General features: G+C 45.6%; 1 protein-coding gene across 4 annotated transcripts in view; it reads right to left on the reverse strand.

The window, feature by feature from the left end:
- LOC139461023 (alpha-mannosidase 2x-like) overlaps positions 1 to 26,183 on the reverse strand; it is a 91,398-nt gene that overhangs the window by 38,566 nt on the left and 26,649 nt on the right. For all 4 annotated transcript variants that reach the window (XM_071242507.1, XM_071242504.1, XM_071242506.1 and 1 more), the window contains 5 exons: positions 20,559 to 20,706; positions 6,098 to 6,269; positions 3,930 to 4,057; positions 2,040 to 2,213; positions 1,435 to 1,621 (listed from right to left, as the gene is read on the reverse strand). In XM_071242507.1, coding sequence (XP_071098608.1) covers positions 1,435 to 1,621; positions 2,040 to 2,213; positions 3,930 to 4,057; positions 6,098 to 6,269; positions 20,559 to 20,706 — 809 coding nt within the window. The remainder of the gene's footprint in view (positions 1 to 1,434; positions 1,622 to 2,039; positions 2,214 to 3,929; positions 4,058 to 6,097; positions 6,270 to 20,558; positions 20,707 to 26,183) is intronic.

Genomic DNA, 26,183 nt, shown 5'->3' on the forward strand with positions numbered 1-26,183 from the left:
ACATTGAGCTTCTATAGTGACAATGTGTACCTCTCTGTCACATTGAGCTTCTATAGTGACAATGTGTACCTCCCTGTCACATTGAGCTCCTATAGTGACAATGTGTACCTCTCTGTCACATTGAGCTTCTATAGTGACAATGTGTACCTCTCTGTCACATTGAGCTTCTATAGTGACAATGTGTACCTCCCTGTCAGATTGAGCTCCTATAGTGACAATGTGTACCTCTCTGTCACATTGAGCTTCTATAGTGACAATGTGTACATCTCTGTCACATTGAGCTCCTATAGTGACAATGTGTACCTCTCTGTCACATTGAGCTTCTATAGTGACAATGTGTACCTCTCTGTCACATTGACCACATATAGTGACAATGTGTACCTCCCTGTCACATTGAGCTCCTATAGTGACAATGTGTACATCCCTGTCACATTGAGCTCCTATAGTGACAATGTGTACCTCTCTGTCACATTGAGCTCCTATAGTGACAATGTGTACCTCCCTGTCACATTGAGCTCCTATAGTGACAATGTGTACCTCTCTGTCACATTGAGCTTCTATAGTGACAATGTGTACCTCCCTGTCAGATTGAGCTCCTATAGTGACAATGTGTACCTCTCTGTCACATTGAGCTTCTATAGTGACAATGTGTACCTCCCTGTCACATTGAGCTCCTATAGTGACAATGTGTACCTCTCTGTCACATTGAGCTTCTATAGTGACAATGTGTACCTCCCTGTCAGATTGAGCTCCTATAGTGACAATGTGTACCTCTCTGTCACATTGAGCTTCTATAGTGACAATGTGTACCTCTCTGTCAGATTGACCACCTATAGTGACATTGTGTACCTCCCTGTCAGATTGAGCTCCTATAGTGACAATGTGTACCTCTCTGTCACATTGAGCTCCTATAGTGACAATGTGTACCTCCCTGTCAGATTGAGCTCCTATAGTGACAATGTGTACCTCTCTGTCACATTGACCACCTATAGTGACAATGTGTACCTCCCTGTCAGATTGAGCTCCTATAGTGACAATGTGTACCTCCCTGTCAGATTGAGCTACTATAGTGACAATGTGTACCTCTCTGTCACATTGAGCTCCTATAGTGACAATGTGTATCTCTCTGTCACATTGAGCTTCTATAGTGACAATGTGTACCTCTCTGTCACATTGAGCGCCTATAGTGACAATGTGTACATCTCTGTCACATTGACCACCTATAGTGACAATGTGTACCTCCCTGTCACACTGAGCTCCTATAGTGACAATGTGTACATCTCTGTCACATTGACCACCTATAGTGACAATGTGTACCTCTCTGTCACATTGAGCTCCTATAGTGACAATGTGTACCTCTCTGTCACACTGAGCTCCTATACCGACAATGTGTACCTCTCTGTCACATTGAGCACCAATATTGACAATACATACCTCTCGGCCACATTGCCATCATTGACCGACACAGGGTTCAGCTTCCAGGGGCATTTGTACTTGGATCCAGGCAGCCGACGGAAGTCGAATGTGCAGCAGACCTTGGGGTCCGGGCCACATGTGTGAGGGACATCATAGGAGTAGAAGGGCATCATGTGGCAGAACATATCTGTGCCTCCCTCGTTGTCTGACAACACAACATGCTACAATCAGTACTTCAGGCCCTTTAGGAGTCATACTTCATAAGTAATTGAAGCTGGTAGGAAGCCATGACAAATTTTGGTCAAACAAATACCAACTATATTTCACTGTCAGTTCACAATATTTTATATACGAGTGTATATTTCACTTTACTGTGACACTGCCACCCACTTTACCGTGACACTGCCACTCACTTTACCGTGACACTGCCACCCACTTTACTGTGACACTGCCACCCACTTTACTGTGACACTGCCACCCACTTTACTGTGACACTGCCACCCACTTTACTGTGACACTGCCACCCACTTTACTGTGACACTGCCACCCACTTTACTAAGACGCTGCCACTCACTTTACTGTGACACTGCCACCCACTTTAATGTCACTCCTATGCCACATACCCCACTGCTGTCTCCACATGAACTCCATTGCCTTCTTCTGTGCCAAGTGTTTCTTGATGGAGTAGTGCACACGCTGTATGAGCATGCTCTTCAGACCTGTGCGCTTCAGTATGTAGGCCATGGTGGAGGAGTACCCAAAAGGGTCTATTGCCCAGCCTGACTGGGGCTTCACACCTGCACCAGACACACATTGTCATCACACATTCAAAACTAAAAATGGTTTCAGACTGAAGGAGACCTATAGAAATGAGAGGATACAACATGACATTGAGCTGTACTTATTGTCACTATACACATGATGGGATTCTACCACAGTCAAACACCTTATGCACATGATGAAAGATGTTATCAGTCAGAAAGGTCACCAGAGAAGGGTAACATGGCATCTGTAGGATGACTCTGACCGACAATTGTTCAGTCCACTGTATGAGATACCACCCCTCTCTCCTGTCTGTGAAGTCTACAGCTTAAAATATCAGCAAAAACAGCTACTTAACATAAGGTGCAAGCATTCATATCCATAGCCAATATTTTCTCCATAGATAGTGAGGATTGATCAACATGAAACATGTAACAACATTTCAACAATGAAGTCTTTGAAAGGCCTTTAGAAGGGATACACATAAGGAAGAGAATTAAGGGGTGTCAACTTCTTTATTATGAGGAACACAACATTTCGGAGTATATACTTACTTGACCTGATTAAGGAGTAAATATATAGTCAGAAATGTTCCATTCCTCATAATAAACAAGTTGACATCAATAAATTCTCTTCCTTATTTCAACAATGCTTCTTAATCTGCAACAAAAAGGCATTTTTTATCAATGCTCTAATTTTTGAAACAAAACTAATTTAGTTCATTGATTTTATAACACTTCAACCTTATTATGGAGACAAACATTTGTGCTGAGTTCTAGGGAAAAATAAAAACTAACTTGCATTTGAATATTCATGACTTTGCATACCTGACACAACACATTGCAATTTTTGTCTTCATTTCGATCATACAACACAGATCCAAAAACGTGCCTCTTCTACATCCGGGGAGCCTGCTATCCTTGGTTGCCAACCCTCACTACCTTCTCATCAGCACACAGCTTGACACCCACCCAAACTGATAGAATCCCTCTACATCATCCACAGATAGATGTCTCAGAATGTAATTGGTGAAGACGCTGTCTGGTTGCAGATGGATTTTCAGACAGTGGGAAGGCAGGATTTGACACACGAAGACTGAAAGCTGGTTGTTTTATCTTGTAGTAAACAGGACAATAACTGGGGCAGCAGACACCTGGAGAAAGGGATTTGTTGTTCTTGGACCTAAGGATCCTGGTCATTGAAGAAACAATCGTCTGTGTAGGAGTGGAAGCTGACACCCCTGTTGAGTAAGAGTGCAACTTCTGGAGTGGGCATCCATGTAAATGACCACGGGGCAAGGAACTGCCATTGGAAATGTCTCCCTAAAGGAACCTACTGACGCGCTGGTGCTCTTGAAGTCAAGTGACATCATGAAATCCCCATAGCTGATTGTTAGATGTAAATCCTTGAGAGACAACAATCTGCTCTGCTTGCTACTGCTTCACAAAGCATCAGAACAACCTTTTGCAAACTATGACTTTTGGCAATTGCAATGTGTTGTGTCAGGATAAGAATAAGAAATAATACTTTTGTTTTTTTCAACATTGTCTGTGTCGCTTGAAGTTCGGTGTCTTTCATGATGCCTTGAGCCTTCTTCTAACCATTATCTTGAGCACAAAGGATGAGCCCTCTGAACGTGTGGATCAGGAGCTCTCAAACAATTTGGGGTGTCATCATTCATGCAAATAAGCAAATTAAGTTTAGCTGCATCATCAGTGGTGTGGTTTCAGAGAAGAAGGTGATTCACTGACCTAGTGTTCCATCCAGCCACTGATGGCCCTCCAGCAGCTGGTCTATCATGGCAAAGTAGTGGGCGTTGGCTTCATCCGTCATAACCCACCCTCCTGTCACAATCTCCAGCTGACCATTGTCTACCAGGCTGGAATAAATTTACATACAATAACAAACTTACAATTTAGGTTAAAAATGACATTTACTGTATTCGACGTAACAAGCGCCCAGGGCGCTCTCAAAATTAGAAATAGGGGCACTTATTAGAATATTATTTTTAATTGAAAGATTGTAAATTTCGTGGTTTATGCTAACAGCCTGAAATGTTTACATACGACAGATATATTTTTCAAGAATTTAATTGCCCATAATTCAGGGATATATAACACACGAGTGCGTACTATGCATGAATATATGTGTCTTATGTACATTGATCAATCGGAAGGGGTGCTGATTGGGATTGTTCACTAGCCAATATATTAGCAAATATTGCCGTGGGCACTTATTACGTCGAATACGGTATTTAGTACCTTACCAGAAATGTGTTTGCATTACTTTCAAAAACAGAAGCATCACCCATCCCAACTTTTCCTGAATGACTGAAAAATTTCCCATCATCATGAGCCAATCAGGTGACAGCTGACCGCACTAATAACCATCTTTATTCCCTCTTTGATACCCAATGCTACAGTACAACTAGTCCTGTGAATCTAGCTGCCTAAAATAATCACTTCCAGTTTAATTATATTACTTACAAGAGGAAGTCTCATGCATGTAGTTACCTTAACAACAAAGTCATAAGCACTGCATGACAACATTAAAGAACTAAGTCCCCAGACATCTACAGTAAAGTCGTCGAAGTGACCTTAATCTATGATTGGCAGCCTAAATTTATCTACAGCTCACCACTTGGCTGCCTAAAAGTAAACATAAGAGAAGTCATTATCTATCTTACCTATGAACAGGTAACTGCAGATGATGCTAAATAACTCTAGTTTGCAAACTAGAGTTATTTAGAGTTATTTAGGCCAATGTCATTCACAGAATTCATTCTAAATGTTTCACGTCATCATTCTTATTTATTTACAGTTAATACAATTACAGGGGTTTCATTACTAGCTAGGTTTTGTTGTACTCTTTTGCATATGCATGAACTTAAGTGATTTTGCACCAAAAGAAATTATTTACATTATTATAGACATGACCTGTGTATTACAATTGAATACCCATCTTTAGATTTCACACAATGAAGCCCTGCAAACATGTGTCATCGGAGATTCTCGGTCAGGCTCCTTGGAAACAAAGGTTGGCTCGTAAAAACTTTGGTTTTGCTCCTAAGATATTCAGGTTTGCAGCCACTTATAATAAGACAAACTTAGAGGGATGAGTCCCACATCTACAGCTGCATTAAAAATGAAGTTATATGCACTTCTTATTTGGTATCACTGCTGGTTTGGAAAAACTCATGCCTACTGCAAGACGACATTAAGCAACTTAATGTTAGGTATTGGAGTAATTTCAAAATGTGTAGGATATTTCGTTTGAATTTAGCATCATATCAAACAGGTTATCCTAAAAATGTGCTTTAATCCTAAATTGTTTGTTCTCTATGTCTGAACAAGGTTTATTATGCCTCATTGAAAACATTTAATTGCCTAAGTGAAAATTTTAGTCATTTTACGCACTAACAAAACAAATACACAAGATAAAATAAGCAATGCTCAGGTGAAATATTTAGTTTCTGTCACAAGTCAAAATAGTGTTAACGAAAATCGCACCCTTTCAATACCGATGCTACCCCAAAAGATACCTACATTTCCTCATTATTTCCAAGACAGAACTGTATTTCATTTTGTTGATCAATGTGACGAAATGCCCATATACTATCAATAAAAGTGACAAATTCACTTTCTAGTCAAGACTTCTGGAATATCATCCGGGTAGCCAAGGAGAAAAAACAAAAACAAAGGTAACAAACAATCCGTGACCAGTGACCCTCGAAGAGGGGAAAGTTGACTGGCTGTAAGAGTATTATAGAGCACATAACTTATATAGTTATTCTGAGACTAATTTCAGCAAAATACCAATATTGATAACATTGATGCAACATGGGAGTACATACTCTTTCCTGGATGGACGGTGAGGGTACCCCTGGTCTCCTTCATTGATGCAACATGAGCGTACTTACACCTTGACTCTCTTCTTGATGCTGTCATCAATCTCATCCCACCAGTGTGAAAAGAAGGAAATCTCAGCATAGATGAACTTGTGGTTCTTGTCTTCCTCGAGCTTTGTGACCATGTTGTCCAAGATTGGCTTGGTCTGTGACCGGTAGTAGTCCTCAAAGGTCTTGATCCACCCTGGACACACAGATTGCACAGCCTTTAGTGCTTGCACTGGGATATGGTTGGACAGATGCAGGTTGATTGAAACAAGTTCGAGTGAGTGAGTGAGTGAGTGAGTGAGTGAGTGAGTGAGTGAGTGAGTGAGTGAGTGAGTGAGTGAGTGAGTGAGTGAGTGAGTGAGTGAGTGAGTGAGTGAGTGAGTGAGTGAGTGAGTGAGTGAGTGACTGACTGACTGACTGACTGACTGACTGACTGACTGACTGACTGACTGACTGACTGTGTGTGTGTGTGTGTGTAATGCAGAAACGTTCATGGGTTTATCAAATAAGACATGTCCATAGATGACATATCTATAGATTCAACTGAGTTGTACAGATGACATATCTATGGATTCAACTGAATTGTATAGAATGTATAGATGACATATCTATAGATTCAACTGAATTGTATAGATGACACTATCTATAGATTCAACTGAATTGTATCTGTTGAAGTTATCATAGACAGACAAGACCCCAAAACCAGTGTAGGGCATAATTATAGACTTTGGCCTCACTAATATTTACTGATTTGGTTTGCTAAACAAATAGAGGCCTAGAGAAAAATTCTGTACATTCAAAATATCTTCATTGATAGAGGGCTGGTCCTGACTAACAATCCATTGATGTAAAGTTATACCAGGGCTGACAAATAGAATAGTCTGTCTTTTGATATGAAACATAGCAGGAGTTGATAAAAGTATAAAACTCCCAGGCGTGCTGAGTTGAGTCACTTGTGAGAGATTCTATTTATACTCAAAATCATTCAGATTGTAAACACATCGTCAGCAACAGATAAGACAGGCACCTGGGAGTCCCAGGAAGCATCAAGAGCACGAGACGTGACAGTTGAATTCATAGCTGACTTATTCTTCTTGTCAGAGTCTTCAGATTTGTGACACTTTTGAAGGTACATGAGGAAAGCAGAAATTTAAGACATTTATGACACTCAGCGCTATTGGAAGTCAAAGAACACTGCAACACAGTGTACAGGGGTCTGAAGTAGAGAAAGTGGGTTGGCACAGCGTACAAGTGTAGGATTTTGATTTAGAAGCTGGAAACATGGATCAAGCATGTTTCCACATAGGATTAAAGAAGAAAGAAATACATAATGTGAGACACCATAAGTTTAAAAATGTGTAATGTACATATCAATTAATCTTTAACAAACAATTTTCAATAATTCACTAAATGAAATACACATGATGTCACATGCTTTAAGACATTGATGGTAATGTTTTGTGGCCGGTACATGTATGGAGATAAAAACTCAATACACAAATGCTCCTATACAGGACATACAAAGAAAAGATGGTGCACATCTACTACTTCCAGCGTATTGCACAGTTTACAAACTCTATTTTCTATTAATATCAGTGTGTATCTACCCTAAGGGGCGGTCAGGTAGCCTAGTGGTTAAAGCGTTCACTCATCACCCCAAAGACCCGGGTTCGAATCCCGACATGGGTACAATGTGTGAAGCCCATTTCTGGTGTCCCCCGCCGTGATATAGCTGGAATATTGCTATAAGCGGCGTAAAACCAAAATCACTCACTCACTCACTCACTGGTATCTACCCTGCTCAATGTTACGAGTATGCGATGAGCATCTCCTTTCAGAAAACAATATTATAAATTCTTCAGTTTTTAATTGAGTTTTAAAAATTACATACTAAAACGTTTAGAAATAACAATAGCTCTGAGTTCCTTTTCTGTTGGTGTATGGGGTACATGTAGTGGAGAGAGGGAAATAGAGTGTGTTGGTGTATGGGGTATGTGTAGTGTATAGAAAGGGAAATGGATTGTGTTGGTGTATGGGGTATGTGTAGTGTAGAGAGAGGGAACTGGGGTGTGTTGGTGTATGGGGTATGTGTAGTGTAGAGAGAGGGAACTGGAGTGTGTTGGTGTATAGGGTACCTGTAGTGTAGAGAGAGGGAACTGGGGTGTGTTGGTGTATGGGGTACATGTAGTGTATAGAGAGGGAACTGGGGTGTGTTGGTGTATGGGGTACCTGTAGTATAGAGAGAGGGAACTAGAGTGTGTTGGTGTATGGGGAATGTGTAGTGTATAGAGAGGGAACTGGGGTGTGTTGGTGTATGGGGTACCTGTAGTGTAGAGAGAGGGAACTGGGGTGTGTTGGTGTATGGGGTACATGTAGTGTATAGAGAGGGAACTGGGGTGTGTTGGTGTATGGGGTACATGTAGTGTATAGAGAGGGAACTGGGGTGTGTTGGTGTATGGGGTATGTGTAGTGTATAGAGAGAGAACTGGGGTGTGTTGGTGTATGGGGTACCTGTAGTGTAGAGAGAGGGAACTGGGGTGTGTTGGTGTATGGGGTACATGTAGTGTATAGAGAGGGAACTGGGGTGTGTTGGTGTTTGGGGTACCTGTAGTATAGAGAGAGGGAACTAGAGTGTGTTGGTGTATGGGGTATGTGTAGTGTATAGAGAGGGAACTGGGGTGTGTTGGTGTGTGGGGTATGTGTAGTGTAGAGAGAGGGAACTGGGGTGTGTTGGTGTATGGGGTACCTGTAGTGTAGAGAGAGGGAACTGGGGTGTGTTGGTGTATGGGGTACCTGTAGTGTAGAGAGAGAGAACTGGGGTGTTGGTGTGCGGGGTATGTGTAGTGTATAGAGAGAGAACTGGGGTGTGTTGGTGTATGGGGTATGTGTAGTGTATAGAGAGGGAACTGGAGTGTGTTGGTGTATGGGGTACATGTAGTATAGAGAGAGGGAACTGGGGTGTGTTGGTGTATGGGGTATGTGTAGTGTATAGAGAGGGAACTGGGGTGTGTTGGTGTATGGGGTACATGTAGTGTACAGAGAGGGAACTGGGGTGTGTTGGTGTATGGGGTATGTGTAGTGTATAGAGAGAGAACTGGGGTGTGTTGGTGTATGGGGTACCTGTAGTGTAGAGAGAGGGAACTAGAGTGTGTTGGTGTATGGGGTATGTGTAGTGTATAGAGAGAGAACTGGGGTGTGTTGGTGTATGGGGTACATGTAGTGTACAGAGAGAGAACTAGAGTGTGTTGGTGTATGGGGTATGTGTAGTGTATAGAGAGAGGGAACTGGGGTGTGTTGGTGTATGGGGTATGTGTAGTGTACAGAGAGAGAACTGGGGTGTGTTGGTGTATGGGGTATATGTAGTGTACAGAGAGAGAACTGGGGTGTGTTGGTGTATGGGGTATGTGTAGTGTACAGAGAGAGAACTGGGGTGTGTTGGTGTATGGGGTATGTGTAGTGTATAGAGAGGGAACTGGGGTGTGTTGGTGTATGGGGTACATGTAGTGTACAGAGAGGGAACTAGAGTGTGTTGGTGTATGGGGTATGTGTAGTGTATAGAGAGAGAACCGGGGTGTGTTGGTGTATGGGGTACATGTAGTGTATAGAGAGGGAACTGGAGTGTGTTGGTGTATGGGGTACATGTAGTGTAGAGAGAGGGAACTGGGGTGTGTTGGTGTATGGGGTATGTGTAGTGTATAGAGAGGGAACTGGGGTGTGTTGGTGTATGGGGTACATGTAGTGTATAGAGAGGGAACTGGAGTGTGTTGGTGTATGGGGTACATGTAGTGTATATAGAGGGAACTGGGGTGTGTTGGTGTATGGGGTATGTGTAGTGTATAGAGAGGGAACTTGGGTGTGTTGGTGTATGGGGTATGTGTAGTGTATAGAGAGGGAACTGGGGTGTGTTGGTGTATGGGGTATGTGTAGTGTAGAGAGAAGGAACTAGAGTGTGTTGGTGTATGGGGTATGTGTAGTGTATAGAGAGAGAACTGGGGTGTGTTGGTGTATGGGGTATGTGTAGTGTACATAGAGGGAACTGGGGTGTGTTGGTGTGTGGGGTACATGTAGTGTACAGAGAGGGAACTGGAGTGTGTTGGTGTATGGGGTACATGTAGTGTATAGAGAGGGAACTGGAGTGTGTTGGTGTATGGGGTCTGTGTAGTGTATAGAGAGGGAACTGGGGTGTGTTGGTGTATGGGGTACATGTAGTGTACAGAGAGGGAACTGGAGTGTGTTGGTGTATGGGGTCTGTGTAGTGTATAGAGAGGGAACTGGGGTGTGTTGGTGTATGGGGTACATGTAGTGTACAGAGAGGGAACTGGGGTGTGTTGGTGTATGGGGTATGTGTAGTGTATAGAGAGGGAACTGGGGTGTGTTGGTGTATGGGGTATGTGTAGTGTATAGAGAGGGAACTGGGGTGTGTTGGTGTATGGGGTATGTGTAGTGTAGAGAGAGGGAACTAGAGTGTGTTGGTGTGTGGGGTATGTGTAGTGTATAGAGACAGAAATGGGGTGTGTTGGTGTATGGGGTACATGTAGTGTATAGAGAGGGAACTGGGGTGTGTTGGTGTGTGGGGTATGTGTAGTGTATAGAGAGAGAACTGGGGTGTGTTGGTGTATGGGGTATGTGTAGTGTAGAGAGAGGGAACTAGAGTGTGTTGGTGTGTGGGGTATGTGTAGTGTATAGAGACAGAAATGGGGTGTGTTGGTGTATGGGGTACATGTAGTGTATAGAGAGGGAACTGGGGTGTGTTGGTGTGCGGGGTATGTGTAGTGTATAGAGAGAGAACTGGGGTGTGTTGGTGTGTGGGGTATGTGTAGTGTAGAGAGAGGGAACTGGGGTGTGTTGGTGTATGGGGTACATGTAGTGTTCAGAGAGGGAACTGGGGTGTGTTGGTGTATGGGGTATGTGTAGTGTATAGAGAGGGAACTGGGGTGTGTTGGTGTATGGGGTATGTGTAGTGTATAGAGAGAGAACTGGGGTGTGTTGGTGTATGGGGTATGTGTAGTGTATAGACAAAGAACTGGAGTGTGTTGGTGTATGGGGTATGTGTAGTGTATAGAGAGAGAACTGGGGAGTGTTGGTGTATGGGGTATGTGTAGTGTATAGAGAGAGAACTGGGGTGTGTTGGTGTATGGGGTATGTGTAGTGTATAGAGAGGGAACTGGGGTGTGTTGGTGTATGGGGTATGTGTAGTGTAGAGAGAGGGAACTGGGGTGTGTTGGTGTATGGGGTACCTGTAGTGTAGAGAGAGGGAACTAGAGTGTGTTGGTGTATGGGGTATGTGTAGTGTAGAGAGAGGCAACTGGGGTGTGTTGGTGTATGGGGTACATGTAGTGTACAGAGAGGGAACTAGAGTGTGTTGGTGTATGGGGTATGTGTAGTGTATAGAGAGAGAACTGGGGTGTGTTGGTGTATGGGGTATGTGTAGTGTATAGAGAGGGAACTGGGGTGTGTTGGTGTATGGGGTATGTGTAGTGTACAGAGAGAGAACTGGGGTGTGTTGGTGTATGGGGTATGTGTAGTGTACAGAGAGGGAACTGGAGTGTGTTGGTGTATGGGGTACATGTAGTTTATAGAGAGGGAACTGGGGTGTGTTGGTGTATGGGGTACATGTAGTGTACAGAGAAGGAACTAGAGTGTGTTGGTGTATGGGGTATGTGTAGTGTATAGAGAGGGAACTGGGGTGTGTTGGTGTATGGGGTATGTGTAGTGTACAGAGAGGGAACTGGAGTGTGTTGGTGTATGGGGTACATGTAGTGTATAGAGAGGGAACTGGGGTGTGTTGGTGTATGGGGTACATGTAGTGTACAGAGAGGGAACTGGGGTGTGTTGGTGTATGGGGTATGTGTAGTATAGAGAGAGGGAACTGGGGTGTGTTGGTGTATGGGGTATGTGTAGTGTATAGAGAGGGAACTGGGGTGTGTTGGTGTATGGGGTATGTGTAGTGTAGAGAGAGGGAACTAGAGTGTGTTGGTGTGTGGGGTATGTGTAGTGTATAGAGAGAGAACTGGGGTGTGTTGGTGTATGGGGTATGTGTAGTGTATAGAGAGAGAACTGGGGTGTGTTGGTGTATGGGGTATGTGTAGTGTATAGAGAGAGAACTGGGGTGTGTTGGTGTATGGGGTACCTGTAGTGTAGAGAGAGGGAACTGGGGTGTGTTGGTGTATGGGGTACATGTAGTGTATAGAGAGGGAACTGGGGTGTGTTGGTGTATGGGGTATGTGTAGTGTATAGAGAGGGAACTGGAGTGTGTTGGTGTATGGGGTATGTGTAGTGTATAGAGAGAGAACTGGGGTGTGTTGGTGTATGGGGAATGTGTAGTGTAGAGAGAGGGAACTGGGGTGTGTTGGTGTATGGGGTACCTGTAGTGTAGAGAGAGGGAACTGGGGTGTGTTGGTGTATGGGGTACATGTAGTGTATAGAGAGGGAACTGGGGTGTGTTGGTGTTTGGGGTACCTGTAGTATAGAGAGAGGGAACTAGAGTGTGTTGGTGTATGGGTATGTGTAGTGTATAGAGAGGGAACTGGGGTGTGTTGGTGTATGGGGTACCTGTAGTGTAGAGAGAGGGAACTGGGGTGTGTTGGTGTATGGGGTACCTGTAGTGTAGAGAGAGAGAACTGGGGTGTTGGTGTATGGGGTATGTGTAGTGTATAGAGAGAGAACTGGGGTGTGTTGGTGTATGGGGTATGTGTAGTGTATAGAGAGGGAACTGGAGTGTGTTGGTGTATGGGGTACATGTAGTGTAGAGAGAGGGAACTGGGGTGTGTTGGTGTATGGGGTATGTGTAGTGTATAGAGAGGGAACTGGGGTGTGTTGGTGTATGGGGTACATGTAGTGTACAGAGAGGGAACTGGGGTGTGTTGGTGTATGGGGTATGTGTAGTGTATAGAGAGAGAACTGGGGTGTGTTGGTGTATGGGGTACCTGTAGTGTAGAGAGAGGGAACTAGAGTGTGTTGGTGTATGGGGTATGTGTAGTGTATAGAGAGAGAACTGGGGTGTGTTGGTGTATGGGGTACATGTAGTGTACAGAGAGAGAACTAGAGTGTGTTGGTGTATGGGGTATGTGTAGTGTACAGAGAGAGAACTGGGGTGTGTTGGTGTATGGGGTATATGTAGTGTACAGAGAGAGAACTGGGGTGTGTTGGTGTATGGGGTATGTGTAGTGTACAGAGAGAGAACTGGGGTGTGTTGGGGTATGGGGTATGTGTAGTGTATAGAGAGGGAACTGGGGTGTGTTGGTGTATGGGGTACATGTAGTGTATAGAGAGGGAACTGGGGTGTGTTGGTGTATGGGGTACATGTAGTGTACATAGAGGGAACTGGGGTGTGTTGGTGTATGGGGTACATGTAGTGTACATAGAGGGAACTGGAGTGTGTTGGTGTATGGGGTACATGTAGTGTATAGAGAGGGAACTGGGGTGTGTTGGTGTATGGGGTACATGTAGTGTACATAGAGGGAACTGGGGTGTGTTAATGTATGGGGTATGTGTAGTGTATAGAGAGGGAACTGGGGTGTGTTGGTGTATGGGGTATGTGTAGTGTATAGAGAGGGAACTGGGGTGTGTTGGTGTATGGGGTATGTGTAGTGTAGAGAGAGGGAACTAGAGTGTGTTGGTGTGTGGGGTATGTGTAGTGTATAGAGACAGAAATGGGGTGTGTTGGTGTATGGGGTACATGTAGTGTATAGAGAGGGAACTGGGGTGTGTTGGTGTGTGGGGTACATGTAGTGTACAGAGAGGGAACTGGAGTGTGTTGGTGTATGGGGTACATGTAGTGTACAGAGAGGGAACTGGGGTGTGTTGGTGTATGGGGTATGTGTAGTGTATAGAGAGGGAACTGGGGTGTGTTGGTGTATGGGGTATGTGTAGTGTAGAGAGAGGGAACTGGGGTGTGTTGGTGTATGGGGTATGTGTAGTGTAGAGAGAGGGAACTAGAGTGTGTTGGTGTGTGGGGTATGTGTAGTGTATAGAGACAGAAATGGGGTGTGTTGGTGTATGGGGTACATGTAGTGTATAGAGAGGGAACTGGGGTGTGTTGGTGTGTGGGGTATGTGTAGTGTATAGAGAGAGAACTGGGGTGTGTTGGTGTATGGGGTATGTGTAGTGTAGAGAGAGGGAACTAGAGTGTGTTGGTGTGTGGGGTATGTGTAGTGTATAGAGACAGAAATGGGGTGTGTTGGTGTATGGGGTACATGTAGTGTATAGAGAGGGAACTGGGGTGTGTTGGTGTGTGGGGTATGTGTAGTGTATAGAGAGAGAACTGGGGTGTGTTGGTGTATGGGGTATGTGTAGTGTAGAGAGAGGGAACTAGAGTGTGTTGGTGTGTGGGGTATGTGTAGTGTAGAGAGACAGAAATGGGGTGTGTTGGTGTATGGGGTACATGTAGTGTATAGAGAGGGAACTGGGGTGTGTTGGTGTGCGGGGTATGTGTAGTGTATAGAGAGAGAACTGGGGTGTGTTGGTGTGTGGGGTATGTGTAGTGTAGAGAGAGGGAACTGGGGTGTGTTGGTGTATGGGGTACATGTAGTGTTCAGAGAGGGAACTGGGGTGTGTTGGTGTATGGGGTATGTGTAGTGTATAGAGAGGGAACTGGGGTGTGTTGGTGTATGGGGTATGTGTAGTGTATAGAGAGAGAACTGGGGTGTGTTGGTGTATGGGGTATGTGTAGTGTATAGACAAAGAACTGGAGTGTGTTGGTGTATGGGGTATGTGTAGTGTATAGAGAGAGAACTGGGGTGTGTTGGTGTATGGGGTATGTGTAGTGTATAGAGAGAGAACTGGGGTGTGTTGGTGTATGGGGTATGTGTAGTGTATAGAGAGGGAACTGGGGTGTGTTGGTGTATGGGGTATGTGTAGTGTAGAGAGAGGGAACTGGGGTGTGTTGGTGTATGGGGTACCTGTAGTGTAGAGAGAGGGAACTAGAGTGTGTTGGTGTATGGGGTATGTGTAGTGTAGAGAGAGGCAACTGGGGTGTGTTGGTGTATGGGGTACATGTAGTGTACAGAGAGGGAACTAGAGTGTGTTGGTGTATGGGGTATGTGTAGTGTATAGAGAGAGAACTGGGGTGTGTTGGTGTATGGGGTATGTGTAGTGTATAGAGAGGGAACTGGGGTGTGTTGGTGTATGGGGTATGTGTAGTGTACAGAGAGAGAACTAGGGTGTGTTGGTGTATGGGGTATGTGTAGTGTACAGAGAGGGAACTGGAGTGTGTTGGTGTATGGGGTACATGTAGTTTATAGAGAGGGAACTGGGGTGTGTTGGTGTATGGGGTACATGTAGTGTACAGAGAAGGAACTAGAGTGTGTTGGTGTATGGGGTATGTGTAGTGTATAGAGAGGGAACTGGGGTGTGTTGGTGTATGGGGTATGTGTAGTGTACAGAGAGGGAACTGGAGTGTGTTGGTGTATGGGGTACATGTAGTGTATAGAGAGGGAACTGGGGTGTGTTGGTGTATGGGGTACATGTGGTGTACAGAGAGGGAACTGGGGTGTGTTGGTGTATGGGGTATGTGTAGTATAGAGAGAGGGAACTGGGGTGTGTTGGTGTATGGGGTATGTGTAGTGTAGAGAGAGGGAACTAGAGTGTGTTGGTGTGTGGGGTATGTGTAGTGTATAGAGAGAGAACTGGGGTGTGTTGGTGTATGGGGTATGTGTAGTGTATAGAGAGAGAACTGGGGTGTGTTGGTGTATGGGGTACATGTAGTGTATAGAGAGAGAACTGGGGTGTGTTGGTGTATGGGGTATGTGTAGTGTATAGAGAGGAAACTGGGGTGTGTTGGTGTATGGGGTATGTGTAGTGTACAGAGAGGGAACTGGGGTGTGTTGGTGTATGGGGTATGTGTAGTGTATAGAGAGGGAACTGGAGTGTGTTGGTGTATGGGGTATGTGTAGTGTATAGAGAGAGAACTGGGGTGTGTTGGTGTATGGGGTATGTGTAGTGTATAGAGAGAGAACTGGGGTGTGTTGGTGTATGGGGTATGTGTAGTGTAGAGAGAGGGAACTGGGGTGTGTTGGTGTATGGGGTACCTGTAGTGTAGAGAGAGGGAACTAGAGTGGGTTGGTGTATGGGGTATGTGTAGTGTATAGAGAGAGAACTGGGGTGTGTTGGTGTATGGGGTACATGTAGTGTACAGAGAGGGAACTAGAGTGTGTTGGTGTATGGGGTATGTGTAGTGTATAGAGAGAGAACTGGGGTGTGTTGGTGTATGGGGTATGTGTAGTGTATAGAGAGGGAACTGGGGTGTGTTGGTGTATGGGGTATGTGCAGTGTAGAGAGAGGGAACTGGGGTGTGTTGGTGTATGGGGTACATGTAGTGTACAGAGAAGGAACTAGAGTGTGTTGTTGTATGGGGTATGTGTAGTGTATAGAGAGAGAACTGGGGTGTGTTGGTGTATGGGGTATGTGTAGTGTACAGAGAGGGAACTGGGGTGTGTTGGTGTATGGAGTATGTGTAGTGTATAGAGAGGGAACTGGGGTGTGTTGGTGTATGGGGTACATGTAGTGTACAGAGAGGGAACTAGAGTGTGTTGGTGTATGGGGTATGTGTAGTGTATAGAGAGGGAACTGGGGTGTGTTGGTGTATGGGGTATGTGTAGTGTACATAGAGGGAACTAGAGTGTGTTGGTGTATGGGGTATGTGTAGTGTATAGAGAGGGAACTGGGGTGTGTTGGTGTATGGGGTACATGTAGTGTACAGAGAGGGAACTGGAGTGTGTTGGTGTATGGGGTACATGTAGTGTATAGAGAGGGAACTGGGGTGTGTTGGTGTATGGGGTACATGTAGTGTACAGAGAGGGAACTGGGGTGTGTTGGTGTATGGGGTACATGTAGTGTACAGAGAGGGAACTGGGGTGTGTTGGTGTATGGGGTATGTGTAGTGTATAGAGAGGGAACTGGGGTGTGTTGGTGTATGGGGTATGTGTAGTGTAGAGAGAGGGAACTAGAGTGTGTTGGTGTGTGGGGTATGTGTAGTGTATAGAGACAGAAATGGGGTGTGTTGGTGTATGGGGTACATGTAGTGTATAGAGAGGGAACTGGGGTGTGTTGGTGTGTGGGGTATGTGTAGTGTATAGAGAGAGAACTGGGGTGTGTTGGTGTGTGGGGTATGTGTAGTGTAGAGAGAGGGAACTGGGGTGTGTTGGTGTATGGGGTACATGTAGTGTACAGAGAGGGAACTGGGGTGTGTTGGTGTATGGGGTATGTGTAGTGTATAGAGAGGGAACTGGGGTGTGTTGGTGTATGGGGTATGTGTAGTGTATAGAGAGAGAACTGGGGTGTGTTGGTGTATGGGGTATGTGTAGTGTATAGAGAAAGAACTGGAGTGTGTTGGTGTATGGGGTATGTGTAGTGTATAGAGAGAGAACTGGGGTGTGTTGGTGTATGGGGTATGTGTAGTGTATAGAGAGAGAACTGGGGTGTGTTGGTGTATGGGGTATGTGTAGTGTATAGAGAGGGAACTGGGATGTGTTGGTGTATGGGGTATGTGTAGTGTAGAGAGAGGGAACTGGGGTGTGTTGGTGTATGGGGTACATGTAGTGTAGAGAGAGGGAACTAGAGTGTGTTGGTGTATGGGGTATGTGTAGTGTAGGGAGAGGGAACTGGGGTGTGTTGGTGTATGGGGTACATGTAGTGTACAGAGAGGGAACTAGAGTGTGTTGGTGTATGGGGTATGTGTAGTGTAGAGAGAGAGAACTGGGGTGTGTTGGTGTGTGGGGTATGTGTAGTGTAGAGAGAGGGAACTGGGGTGTGTTGGTGTGTGGGGTATGTGTAGTGTAGAGAGAGAGAACTGGAGTGTGTTGGTGTGTGGGGTATGTGTAGTGTAGAGAGAGGGGACTGGGGTGTGTTGGTGTTTGGGGTATGTGTAGTGTAGAGAGAGGGAACTGGGGTGTGTTGGTGTATGGGGTATGTGTAGTGTACAGAGAGAGAACTGGGGTGTGTTGGTGTATGGGGTATGTGTAGTGTAGAGAGAGAGAACTGGGGTGTGTTGGTGTATGGGGTATGTGTAGTGTAGAGAGAGGGAACTGGGGTGTGTTGGTGTATGGGGTATATGTAGTGTAGAGAGAGGGAACTGGGGTGTGTTGGTGTATGGGGTATGTGTAGTGTATAGAGAGGGAACTGGGGTGTGTTGGTGTATGGGGTACATGTAGTGTACAGAGAGGGAACTGGAGTGTGTTGGTGTATGGGGTACATGTAGTGTATAGAGAGGGAACTGGGGTGTGTTGGTGTATGGGGTACATGTAGTGTAGAGAGAGGGAACTGGGGTGTGTTGGTGTATGGGGTATGTGTAGTGTACAGAGAGAGAACTGGGGTGTGTTGGTGTATGGGGTATGTGTAGTGTAGAGAGAGGGAACTAGAGTGTGTTGGTGTGTGGGGTATGTGTAGTGTAGAGAGAGGGAACTGGGGTGTGTTGGTGTTTGGGGTATGTGTAGTGTAGAGAGAGGGAACTGGGGTGTGTTGGTGTATGGGGTATGTGTAGTGTACAGAGAGAGAACTGGGGTGTGTTGGTGTATGGGGTATGTGTAGTGTAGAGAGAGAGAACTGGGGTGTGTTGGTGTATGGGGTATGTGTAGTGTAGAGAGAGGGAACTGGGGTGTGTTGGTGTATGGGGTATATGTAGTGTAGAGAGAGGGAACTGGGGTGTGTTGGTGTATGGGGTATGTGTAGTGTATAGAGAGGGAACTGGGGTGTGTTGGTGTATGGGGTACATGTAGTGTACAGAGAGGGAACTGGAGTGTGTTGGTGTATGGGGTACATGTAGTGTATAGAGAGGGAACTGGGGTGTGTTGGTGTATGGGGTACATGTAGTGTAGAGAGAGGGAACTGGGGTGTGTTGGTGTATGGGGTATGTGTAGTGTACAGAGAGAGAACTGGGGTGTGTTGGTGTATGGGGTATGTGTAGTGTAGAGAGAGGGAACTAGAGTGTGTTGGTGTATGGGGTATGTGTAGTGTACAGAGAGAGAACTGGGGTGTGTTGGTGTATGGGGTATGTGTAGTGTAGAGAGAGGGAACTGGAGTGTGTTGGTGTATGGGGTATGTGTAGTGTAGAGAGAGGGAACTAGAGCGTGTTGGTGTATGGGGTATGTGTAGTGTAGAGAAAGGGAACTAGAGTGTGTTGGTGTATGGGGTATGTGTAGTGTAGAGAGAGGGAACTGGGGTGTGTTGGTGTGTTGGGTATGTGTAGTGTAGAGAGAGGGAACTGGGGTGTGTTGGTGTATGGGGTCTGTGTAGTGTATAGAGAGGGAACTGGGGTGTGTTGGTGTATGGGGTCTGTGTAGTGTAGAGAGAGGGAACTGGGGTGTGTTGGTGTATGGGGTATGTGTAGTGTACAGAGAGAGAACTGGGGTGTGTTGGTGTATGGGGTATGTGTAGTGTATAGAGAGGGAACTGGGGTTATGTTGGTGTATGGGGTACATGTAGTGTACAGAGAAGGAACTAGAGTGTGTTGGTGTATGGGGTATGTGTAGTGTATAGAGAGAGAACTGGGGTGTGTTGGTGTATGGGGTATGTGTAGTGTATAGAGAGAGAACTGGGGTGTGTTGGTGTATGGGGTATGTGTAGTGTATAGAGAGGGAACTGGGGTGTGTTGGTGTATGGGGTATATGTAGTGTAGAGAGAGGGAACTGGGGTGTGTTGGTGTATGGGGTATGTGTAGTGTACAGAGAGAGAACTGGGGTGTGTTGGTGTATGGGGTATGTGTAGTGTATAGAGAGAGAACTGGGGTGTGTTGGTGTATGGGGTATGTGTAGTGTATAGAGAGGGAACTGGGGTGTGTTGGTGTATGGGGTATGTGTAGTGTACAGAGAGAGAACTGGGGTGTGTTGGTGTATGGGGTACATGTAGTGTAGAGAGAGGGAACTGGGGTGCATTGGTGTATGGGGTATGTGTAGTGTATAGAGAGGGAACTGGGGTGTGTTGGTGTATGGGGTACATGTAGTGTAGAGAGAGAGAACTGGAGTATGTTGGTGTATGGGGTACATGTAGTGTACTAGTGTACAGAGAGGGAACTAGAGTGTGTTGGTGTATGGGTTATGTGTAGTGTACAGAGAGAGAACTGGGGTGTGTTGGTGTATGGGGTATGTGTAGTGTAGAGAGAGGGAACTGGAGTGTGTTGGTGTATGGGGTATGTGTAGTGTAGAGAGAGGGAACTAGAGTGTGTTGGTGTATGGGGTATGTGTAGTGTAGAGAGAGGGAACTAGAGTGTGTTGGTGTATGGGGTATGTGTAGTGTAGAGAGAGGGAACTGGGGTGTGTTGGTGTGTGGGGTATGTGTAGTGTAGAGAGAGGGAACTGGGGTGTGTTGGTGTATGGGGTCTGTGTAGTGTATAGAGAGGGAACTGGGGTGTGTTGGTGTATGGGGTCTGTGTAGTGTAGAGAGAGGGAACTGGGGTGTGTTGGTGTATGGGGTATGTGCAGCCTGGTGTAGAGACCAGTTAGTTAAGTTAAGTAGTATATGGAGAGTTTACAGAGACCTTAGGAGAATGTACCTGGGTCACAGTGTGAGTGGGGCACGACGAACACCTGCAGCTGGTTGGTAGGTGACCACTGATTGGCATCATAACTGATGTCCCAGCCCTGCTTCCACACTCCACCATCAGGATTATCAAATGGCAGGAGCTCAAAGATGTCATGCATCTGCAAACCACAAGGCAATTTGTCCACTGCTTGTAACTTAAATCTCAACTAATTTCTTGATTTCTAGCTATGACTACAGACAAGCACACAACTGTGAGGTGGTGAAGTGGTGTTCAGACAGGAGCCATGACTACTGACAAGCACACAACTGTGAGGTGGGGTAGTGGTGTTCAGGCAGGAGCCATGACTACTGACAAGCACACAACTGTGAGGTGGGGTAGTGGTGTTCAGGCAGCAGTGAGGACTACTCACAAGCACACAACTGTGAGGTGGGGTAGTGGTGTTCAGACAGCAGTGAGGACTACTGACAAGCACACAACTGTGAGGTGGGGAAGTGGTGTTCAGGCAGCAGTGAGGACTACTGACAAGCACACAACTGTGAGGTGGGGTAGTGGTGTTAAGGCAGCAGTGCGGACTACTGACAAGCACACAACTGTCAGGTGGGGTAGTGGTGTTCAGGCAGCAGTGAGGACTACTGACAAGCACACAACTGTGAGGTGGGGAAGATGTGTTCAGGCAGCAGTGAGGACTACTGACAAGCACACAACTGTGAGGTGGGGTAGTGGTGTTCAGACAGCAGTGAGGACTACTGACAAGCACACAACTGTCAGGTGGGGTAGTGGTGTTCAGGCAGCAGTGAGGACTACTGACAAGCACACAACTGTCAGGTGGGGAAGTGGTGTTCAGACAGCAGTGAGGACTACTGACAAGCACACAACTGTGAGGTGGGGAAGTGGTGTTCAGACAGCAGTGAGGACTACTGACAAGCACACAACTGTGAGGTGGGGTAGTGGTGTTCAGACAGCAGTGAGGACTACTGACAAGCACACAACTGTGAGGTGGGGTAGTGGTGTTCAGGCAGCAGTGAGGACTACTGACAAGCACACAACTGTCAGGTGGGGTAGTGGTGTTCAGACAGCAGTGAGGACTACTGACAAGCACACAACTGTGAGGTGGGGAAGTGGTGTTCAGGCAGCAGTGAGGACTACTGACAAGCACACAACTGTGAGGTGGGGTAGTGGTGTTCAGACAGCAGTGAGGACTACTGACAAGCACACAACTGTGAGGTGGGGAAGTGGTGTTCAGACAGCAGTGAGGACTACTGACAAGCAAACAACTGTGAGGTGGGGAAGTGGTGTTCAGACAGCAGTGAGGACTACTGACAAGCACACAACTGTGAGGTGGGGAAGTGGTGTTCAGACAGCAGTGAGGACTACTCACAAGCACACAACTGTGAGGTGGGGAAGTGGTGTTCAGACAGGAGCCATGACTACTTTCAAGCACACAACTGTGAGGTGGGGTAGTGGTGTTCAGACAGCAGTGAGGACTACTCACAAGCACACAACTCTGAGGTGGGGAAGTGGTGTTCAGACAGCAGTGAGGACTACTGACAAGCACACAACTGTCAGGTGGGAAAGTGGTGTTCAGACAGCAGTGAGGACTACTGACAAGCACACAACTGTCAGGTGGGGTAGTGGTGTTCAGGCAGCAGTGAGGACTACTGACAAGCACACAACTGTCAGGTGGGGAAGTGGTGTTCAGACAGCAGTGAGGACTACTCACAAGCTCACAACTGTCAGGTGGGGAAGTGGTGTTCAGACAGCAGTGAGGACTACTGACAAGCACACAACTGTCAGGTGGGGAAGTGGTGTTCAGACAGCAGTGAGGACTATTGACAAGCACACAACTGTCAGGTGGGGTAGTGGTGTTCAGACAGCAGTGAGGACTACTCACAAGCACACAACTGTGAGGTGGGGTAGTGGTGTTCAGACAGCAGTGAGGACTACTGACAAGCACACAACTGTCAGGTGGGGTAGTGGTGTTCAGGCAGCAGTGAGGACTACTGACAAGCACACAACTGTGAGGTGGGGTAGTGGTGTTCAGGCAGCAGTGAGGACTACTGACAAGCACACAACTGTCAGGTGGGGAAGTGGTGTTCAGGCAGCAGTGAGGACTACTGACAAGCACACAACTGTCAGGTGGGGAAGTGGTGTTCAGGCAGCAGTGAGGACTACTGACAAGCACACAACTGTCAGGTGGGGAAGTGGTGTTCAGGGAGCAGTGAGGACTACTGACAAGCACACAACTGTCAGGTGGGGAAGTGGTGTTCAGACAGGAGCCATGACTTGAAGTTTCATGTAACTCAAGACATCAATTAAGGTGTTGTAACAATCCTTATTAGTGACCTCTAAAAAGCAGATAACTCCTGACTCATACTAATTGTTTATCTCATCTCATTCCGATAAGGTAGTGGGGACTTCTGTGATCTCACCCAAACACAACCCTAAGACGCGCCGACGCACTGGTAAACCTGTCACTCTCTCATTTCACTTACCCTCATAGTTGAAACACAGATACTGGAAGTGGAGATGGCTGGCTGGGTGCTATAGCATATGATTCAGGAGAAGTATAGATGATATTTTTACCCTAAAAAACACATATTTTTCCTGATCCTGATACAATCTAATTGCTTGAATCTCACCGTATGCATGAGTCAGATTGTGATCTGTTCAATTAGCTCCATGGGAACTTCTTCATGTTCTTGGACATTAATCTGTAGTGGGGCACCACCTCCGTACTTGTGAGGGTAGGAGAAAATCAAGAGATTTTATGGATTTTGTAAGCACGCATAGAAAAATATTCCACCTCTCGCCAGACAATAAGGTGCGACCAAAAGCAGTAGAAGTCACTCTGTGTGTCTGAACTTCTGTAGGTGTCACCAGCTCGTAAAACCAATCTAGTCACGGTCTAGTGACCACACCGCTCCTCTCTCTTATTGCCGGCTGCTATCACCATTCGGCAAAGTCCGGTGGTTGTGGTGATCCAGTGTCTTTACGTCCATTGTTTGAGAATTGGTGACCAGTAAATTTTACTCTCTAACAGCTTATTCCCACAATTTTATCAGGTATTGATTTGATATATGTTATTGCGTAGATGTTTGCTATTTTATTCATGTATTGAAAATGTTTTTGTGACTTTGATTTTCACTCATTAGCAGAATCAACTCTTAGTTTTAGTCCACTGATCCTTACAATGATAATATATAGCAAAACCCTTAAAAATGGCAAATTTCTACAAGTCCTTATGAATCCTTAACTATTGGGCAGTTTGGCAAGGACTACAGGACTAGTGCCAATTTCTACCGCTGCTTAGTTGTTAATTGGTCTCAGTCAACGTTCTTGACTGTTTTAGCTACTCTCATACAATTTGTATTTGTTCTAACATAATTCATCATTGTCGTAAATTGGGGTTTTGATTCTTTATATTGTCCTCTATTGAGACAATTAGCTGATAGTAATAAACCTGTGAACCCACATTTTCATTATTACTTTATTCTTATTTATAGACACCCTGGTGTCTGGAGCACAGCTCTCTGACAAGATGGTCTCGCCAAAGTTAGATGGTCTGGAATTGAGGTGACTAAAGTTCCTATTTCATTGTTGAATCTAGCTCAAACAGGTCCACTGACAGGCAATCTCCTTGCTTTATCGCCAGCTGGAATGTTTCTGGTTGAAGCATCCATTCTATCGGAGATGGTTTATAAATAGCCTATCTAGGGCATTGGCTGGCATGTCCCGTTATGTGTCTTGCCTAGATTTATGCTGTCTGTGAGACGAAATAGTTGAAATGTTAACCTCAATAGGGTAACTGAGTTTGTCGACCCTGGGAGATTTATGTAGAGTGAGTGAGTGAGTTGGGTTTAACGCCGCTTTTAACAGTATTCCAGTTATATCACGTGTCAGCTTAATGTGGGAGGAAAGCCCAAAGTGATGCAGGCCTCAGACGTTTACCACTTCGGTGAAACCCACGAGCACGGGTATGGTGCTGACAAACCTAGAAACATAATCGGGCCGAACCGGGATTCGAGCCAACAATCATAGGTTTCTGGCGTGTCTCTGTGCAACTCTGCACAGCGAATCGCGGCACCTTAGATGACTGGGCCACCCGTGCCCCCGATTTATGTAGAAGGCCTCTGTCGAATTGTCCGTTCTGATCATCAGAAACTGGGTTTTCAGTCTAGGGGCCCAATGGGATATAGCCCAGATCACTGCCTCAAACTCCTGTTGATTTATATGGAGGAGCTTCTCTTCAGCTGACCATAGCCCTGAAGCTGCCTCCGAATCAAGGTGTGCTCCCCAGCCCTGTGGGGACGCATCCACATACAGGTGAAGGTGGAAACCATCTCCTTCAAAAAGGTTCCTCTGCAGACATTTGACTTGCGTGTCCACGAGTGAAGGTATTTCAAGAGACGAGGTGGTCATGGAAGTCTGAGATCTTGATGGTCCAGGCAAGAGGTTAGGAACCTCTGGGTAGGAAGAAGTTGTAGCCTGCCCCTCGTCGTGAGTGCTTGGGCCAATGTGACAAGGCCAAACAGAACTTGCCATTGATTGACAGAGATTGTGCATAGCTGCTGGCAAAGAGTTTTGGATTTTTCCAGTGACCTACAACCCAGCTAGCACACCTACATCGGGCCGACGTTGGCTTTACATCGGCAACCGCCGGCAATATCGGCATCGGCAAACTGCAGCGGTCCGCTGTCAGGCCATGCTGGTGATTGGCACTGACATTGAACCTGATATATGATTTGATCTTGTTATGATAACATAAAAGAAAAAAACACATTTGTCGATTACAATGTGACAAATAATAGATCAAGTATATTTACGAATAATACAATAATTCTATTCGAACTCAAACTATTAACTTTATTTTTAATTTTTAAATTATATAGATCAAGCACATTCACTGACCATTTTGGCTGCACATATACAACAGACAGAGACGATACAGACGGGATTCGTCACATCTTACAATTCATTCAGCAAATAACATGATATTGGCAAAAGTTTGGAATATCGCGAGCGGTTATGTTACGTTGGTCCAACGTTTTCACAACATGTTTCCAAGGGAAGCTACTCTTGTTATAGAGGGCGGTGTTACTCACGCGCGTCTTTTCAAGCAGACGACGAAAGGATGATGCGTGGAGGGCTGAGGGAAAATCTATTTTGCGGTAAGTGTTTACTTCATTACTGTATTTACGAGGTGTTTATTTCATTTTCAAACCTTACAATTGAAACGAGAAACAGTGTACATTCATAAGTGTCAACGTGAGTAGAGAAATCTAGGCCTATGTGTTTTGGAGGTTCTAGAAACACACTCCTGTCAATTCTACGTCAGTGTCAAAATCCGTGAAATATGTCGTGACACTGCATCCTCACTAGATTCTCTATTTATATTTTTTAAACACCATATACATATTTCTAGCAAAACGCGGGGACAAGGGCAAATACAAAACATAACAAGATATGTTTTATTTCCATGTAGATTCAGCGATGTTCAACCAACGAGTCGCAATCTCGGGGTGAGAGTATTACAGCGGCAAGCAAATGAATAGCCAAACAATTACTTACATTAGTATTTTTGAATGAACATTGCTTTATTTGTCATTGTCACAGGCGTATTTGTTAAGTGTGGGG

The sequence above is a fragment of the Haliotis cracherodii genome, unplaced genomic scaffold, assembly GCF_022045235.1.
Source record: "Haliotis cracherodii isolate W230 unplaced genomic scaffold, xgHalCrac1.p SCAF_14, whole genome shotgun sequence".
NCBI lineage: Eukaryota > Metazoa > Mollusca > Gastropoda > Lepetellida > Haliotidae > Haliotis > Haliotis cracherodii.